The following is a 6,000-nucleotide window of genomic DNA, read 5'->3' as shown; positions in this document are numbered from 1 at the left end:
TAGGTTAAGATTTGCAACAATATAACTTCACAGAACATCCTTCTGAATCTCTGATGTACAAAGCCTCATACCTTGAGGGAAAACAATATGGAACACAATTCAGGAAACAGTAACATTGTGTAAAGGACAAAAGGCTGGATTTGGAGACAGCTGAGGATATGTCAGTGGTGAGCACCGCCAACTATGCTCTTGTCAAGCAAAAAAGAAACATAGGCATCACACCTTGAAAGCAGAGGAAATCTTTGCTAACTTTATTTCAATATTGTTTCTTTAAAAAGATAGAACAGAGTACCTCCAGGCAGCTTTTATGCTCTTGAAATGATTTGGAGGGAATATTGAAATAGTTAGTAAATTTGATGGAAAACAGCTATTATCACAGTAAACAGATACCATGATTATGAATTCTATAAAAATGAATTGCTCATTATTCAGCTATTGCTCAACAGCAGAGCTGATTAACAGCACTAGGGACTGCCTGCTATTTGGTTTAATACTCCATGTTCGTAACATTAGTTGTTTGGTGCTGATTATATTGCAGCAGTTATTCACACCACTAAGTTTGCTTGTTGTAAAATTTAAAATCACAAACAAGGATCACATCACAAGGAAATGAGCAGAAATCATATGCCTTAAAATATTCTCCAAGAACAGTTATATTTTCTCTACAGATATGCCTGAAACTCATCTGAATATTCATAATCTCAGTAAGGAAGAAAAAACCCAAACCAACAAACTATGTAAGAATCAAGTTCCCAGGTTAATCCTTCCACCAAAGTTAATATGTACCAGCATCCTCTAGTCTAGCTTCAGCAGGGGAGACCATCCCTGCAAGCAAGGGGCAGCTAGGAATGGCTTCAGGATTCTGAACCAAAATCTGCTCTTACACTTTGTTTGGAAATCAGCTGGCAAGTATGGAAGGTCACAAATCACAGCTGGGTGTTGTTTCTGAAACATGGCACTTCATAGAAAAACTGCCACATGAAATTCTCTGCCTGTCACTGTGGTGAGTCTTCCACAAGACAGAAAAAGACACGCATGGCTTTCCATGAGGAGGTGCCCAAAAAAACACAGGAGAGCTGGGAGTCCTCTGACTGGCCTTCTATCCTCTGTGTCCTGGTTTACCTGAGTCTTAGGTGAACCTTTCATAAGATCTAAAAGTGGACCTGAATGAAACTATTATGCTATTTTAGCATTTTGACTATTATTTGACCATTTTACCATATATTACCATTAAAACAGACAAAATTAATTTGTCCTATAACCTGAAAACTTCTAGAAACTATAGTATTACCTTCAAACAGTGAAAAGAAAGGGCTGTTTGGTTAATGGTACATAATTCCAATGCGTAGAATGAAAGACAGAAACAAAACCAGTAAACGTGTACACTAAATCAATACACTAATTATCCTGATGCAAAAAATTTATTTGATAAATTTTTCCTGCTGCACAGGATCACTGTGCATACAAATGGTTATTATACCATAGTCAGAGATATCTTCATCTGAAATTTAAGGAGTACTTAAAGGAAGACATTTTAAGTGAAAATCACAAATGGAAGAGATTAAAACAGCAAAAATAAGCAGGAATGTGTAAAAGAGTGTGTTTTGAGGAAAACAGATGTAATAATAAAGCACAAAATCAAGGTTAACAGAATTTACTACAGCTGTAGTCTGCATGCATTAGTAGACTTACAATCTTTACCGAAGAACAGAAATCTTTCTTGCTGTTTTATTACCTTGGCAACATCTCCTCCATGTCAGCAATTACATAGGAGACAACAGTCCAAACAGCAGCACAGAGATTCATCTGGTTTGGATCCTGAACTGTCATCGTGTCCCCTTGAGAATGATGAAACCAGAAGTATTTATTGATGTCATTATGCAAGCTGGCACCTACAGAGAAAAATGGGCAAAGTTCTATTATAGGAATACAAATATTTAAAGAGGGATATAAACTTGAATCTGTTCCTGGGCTGTTTATGATTAAATCCACATGCAACTGTACAAAATTCATAATGTATTTGAAATATAATAACTGTACAGAGCCATGCCATGTGCAGTTTGTAAGTTTTAGGTTAATTGACTCGAGTGAGCATGAGGCAGCAAAAATTCACACTGGGGAAAAGCCAACCTTCCCCTGGGAGACTCATTTCCTCAGCAACAGTATGCATCCATTTTCTTCTGAAACTACCAGAGTTCAAGCAGGAAAATCCCTACAGTAACCCCACAGCAGCACTTCCCCTGTTCTCCAATGATGAATTACAACAGAGTTATGAATCCTTTCCTTGCTGTTATTTGTGGCGGGGAACACTTTAGAATTTGCTTCTGCTTTTGAGCCCCTGTACATCACAAGGATGTGCTGTTTCAGAACAAGTTCTCAGATAATCTGGGGTAACCCAGGTAGCTCAGGACTACATTCCTCTAGCAGTCAGGAGTCTTCATCAGCTGGGGCAGAAGCAAGTTAAGTGAAATCATGCTTTTTCCTCTTCAGGAAAAACTGATTCCCTCTGGGACCACACGGGCAGGGAAAGGACTACTTTTCCTGAAGGCAGGTGGGCTCAGGGAACACAAATAATGCTTGCAAGACATCACTCAAGGCAGACCAAAGCCAAGATGAGTTGGAGAAGCTGCCACTCAACTAGGAGCCACAGCAGAGATGGTGGCAGAGGATTGTAACCCTGGCTATTCTCTGCTCCAGTGCCCACTGACCCTCTCTAACCCCCTGTTGCCTTGAATTTCCTTCTTTCCCAGTTCATTGCCTCTGCCTCTCCTCCAGTTTTATCAGCCTCCATCAGCTTTGTTGTAATGTCACCAATCATTCCACCATGAACAGAATTCCATGTCAAATTTTGAAAATAAGTGAATTTGATATTTCCCCCACCACACTCATTCACTGCTTACAATTCCTTTGCCTTGATTTCTTTGTCCTGTTCCCTGACCAGGGCTAGGAGGTACACAGCTCCCAAGGAAGGACCCACTTAGCACAACAAGAGCCACTCCTTTCTTGGTCAACAAACCCAGAGAACTGGTGTGAATTCATGAGTAAGAGCTATGGGCTGCAGGCAGAAACACAGGCTGAGGAGACTCGTACCATGTCAAGTAAGAATGAAAAAACCCCAGGATTGTTTGATTATAAAGATGAAAAACATAAATTATTCATATATTTATTTACATGCAATGGAAATCAGTATCAGATGATGAGGGCTGTGATAAACTCATGTGTGCTCATAAAACTTACTGTTATGATTTTTCTTGGTTTTCCTGAGATGCCTGAAGCCCTTGAAAAAAATGAAAGCAAAATTTCCCACAGCATAGCTGTGCATTCCTAGAATACATATCTTTTGATCACTTGTACAGCCACTCAGAACAGAGCCCAGCTCTCCCTGTGGGTAACAGGCATGTTTCTGTTGCTGTATTGGGGACTGACTCGGATGGCTCACTTTACTGCTATTTTAGAGAGAAGGAATGGAAAGTTAACGCATTTTAATTCCACCCAAGGTGAAGATCCCTTCATAACAGAGATGATGAAGCAGAAAGACCAAATGCTATAGCATAAGGTTATACAGTATTGTGAGTGATTTTAAGAGGCTCTTCTTGTTCTTAAATGACCTGTTTGCTCCTGACTTGAAGCATTGCAGTCCCACAGAAGTCACCGGGCAGGTTACAGGTGCTGAATTATGTTCCAATAATTTTAAGATTAAATTTATGTAAAGTCAAATTAATTTTTAAAATTTTCTTCTGAATCCTTTTGAATATATGCAATCATAAAAGGATTGAACAATGATACATTCTTTAACTGATGGGCTTCTGCACTACAGGCTCATAACAAGTTAAGCTGTTGAGGCAAACCCACTACTGGTTTTGAACACTTTTGTAAGACTCAAGACAAAAATTGCCCAGATTTTGTCATAGAAATTTCACTAATCAGAGTAATTATGGATTTACAGAATAGCACTTTATCCTTGTGAATGGAACAAGAAGAAACACCCTTTGCTTTGTCATACTTAACTCTCTGAAACGCTGGAAAAGACTTTTTTTCTCTAAATTGATTTTATAAATCAGAAAATTATCAGATTTGACATCAATCAATTACTGTGCAAGAAAATCAGAATGTGTGAGTAGAGAAAATATCAGAAGGTTCTCAGACTGGCCATGCTGTCTCTTTCATGTTGTGGGCTAGCACTGAAGCCAGTGACCTGCTTCTTGAGAGACTATGGAAAAGACCCTAAGAAAACAGTTTCATCCTATGTAATTAGAAACAAAAGTGAAAATCCATCTTCTTGTCTTTGAGCACAAGAACAGCTTACAGCTCAGCGCCACACGCAAACCTCTGGACATGAAGCACCCTGGGGCACAGATATGACTGCAAGCAATTTTCATTGCAAGGAAGTCTCCTGCTTCAAACTTGAGACGCCTCCATGTTGATGTCAGCTGCCTGCAGACACTTCTGCTGCCAGAGGTCGCCAGGCTGCAGTGAGACACTGAATGGTGCCCTTGCACCAGTAAATGCATCCAGGGCTGAGACCAGCCCTCACAGATGACCATGAAGAGGGAAGTTCTGCAGGGCCCTGCAGACTGCAGTCATGTTAGGTTACCTCAGTAAAGACCATGGGAACCTAAAGCCCCTTTTCTAAAAATCTAACAGAAGAAACAATGCTGTGAGTGTAATTTGTTCTTGTTGTTGTTATGTAACATTTGTCTCAGGAACAACAGTCAGTAACAAATGGGGGTTATTTTTGCCAGCTATATAAGCTGGGAGTCAAATAAAACAGATAAGGAGCCATGGATCACAGACCTATAAATTATTCACCCATGTCCATGGTAGCCACCCAGAAAGGGGACAGCATACAGAATTAAAAGAGTCTGTAAGCTTTAATTAAGTACTTAAAACCCCTCAGCTGGGCCCTGTTATGTAGGTGTGTACCATGTATCTAATTCTGATTTCCAGGTGGAACCAATACTTGAACAAAAAACCAAGAGATGGGCTAGGTGCTACACTGTCACATTTTACACACTTCGCTTTTTGTCCTGCATTTGCAGAGCAGTCATAAAGCAAAAAAAAAGGGATGTTTGTCAAACAATGCTCTTTAATTGTCATTTCTCAGTGTGTTCACTTTTACAGTGATGCAAGTCATATGAGGAACACTGCTGGCCAAAAAGGAAATCAGTGAGAAAGTGCTTCTATCTGGATATAATAGATGCTGTGGCATGAAAACAGGGAATGTTAAATATTGCTGCCAAAAATGCTGTACATATTACTTGAATGCATCAAAAATACTGGAAATTAAAAACTGGAGAAAATTAATCATTTCAATAAAATAATACAAAGATAATTCATAGTACCATTACAAGGTGTCAGAAAACCCTCTTTAGCACAGTTTAGTTACCTAATTTAATGCAGTTGTTACTGCATCAGCAGCTATCTAGTGCCATTGGTGATCCCCCAGGGTCAAACACTAGGACAAGCTGCCCAGAGAGGCTGCAGAGTCTCCACCCTTTGAGATATTCTACACCTGACAGAACATGGTCCTCAGCACCTGCTGCAGCTGACCTAGCTTGAGCAGGGGGGTTGGACTAGGCAAGCTCAAGGGGTGCCTGCCAAGCTCAGCCATTCTGTGGCACTCTAACCCATGGTGCCTTGGCTCTTCCAGACATCTTAGAATTAACACAACATAAAAAAATTCTTCAATTCAAGTTCATTAGTGTCTTGAACTCATTTCATGATTCTCTGCTATTTCATACGTGGTTTGATGCACTGCATAAGACAGGTAAAAGCAGCTGCTTTGGTAATTCATACAGACAATGTATTTTTAGTGATCAGCTGGGTAATAGTACCTTGGTGAAAATACACACACACACATTGAGGAATTCTGAAAAAACAGCCCATCCCTTCTAGCTTCTGATCTCAGCATGAAATGCCCAATGCAAATACTCACTAGCTGATGATAAGGATATTGACTTGCCTTACAATGTGTTCATATCAAACACCTATTCTTCACAC

At 39.8% G+C, this 6,000-nt stretch overlaps 1 protein-coding gene across 1 annotated transcript in view; it reads right to left on the bottom strand.

Annotated features, from left to right (window-relative positions):
- Positions 1-229: 229 nt before the first annotated feature.
- The window catches only part of CPQ (carboxypeptidase Q), a 150,234-nt gene continuing 144,463 nt past the window's right edge, over positions 230-6,000 (bottom strand). Inside the window, exon 8 of the mRNA XM_048286987.1 lies at positions 230-1,892. Coding sequence (XP_048142944.1) covers positions 1,732-1,892 — 161 coding nt within the window. The 3' untranslated portion in view covers positions 230-1,731. The remainder of the gene's footprint in view (positions 1,893-6,000) is intronic.

Source organism: Corvus hawaiiensis, chromosome 26, assembly GCF_020740725.1.
Source record: "Corvus hawaiiensis isolate bCorHaw1 chromosome 26, bCorHaw1.pri.cur, whole genome shotgun sequence".
In the NCBI taxonomy this organism is placed as follows: Eukaryota; Metazoa; Chordata; class Aves; order Passeriformes; family Corvidae; genus Corvus; species Corvus hawaiiensis.
The sequence above is the reverse complement of the archived record's forward strand: the minus strand, read 5'-3'. Positions and strand labels throughout refer to the sequence as shown.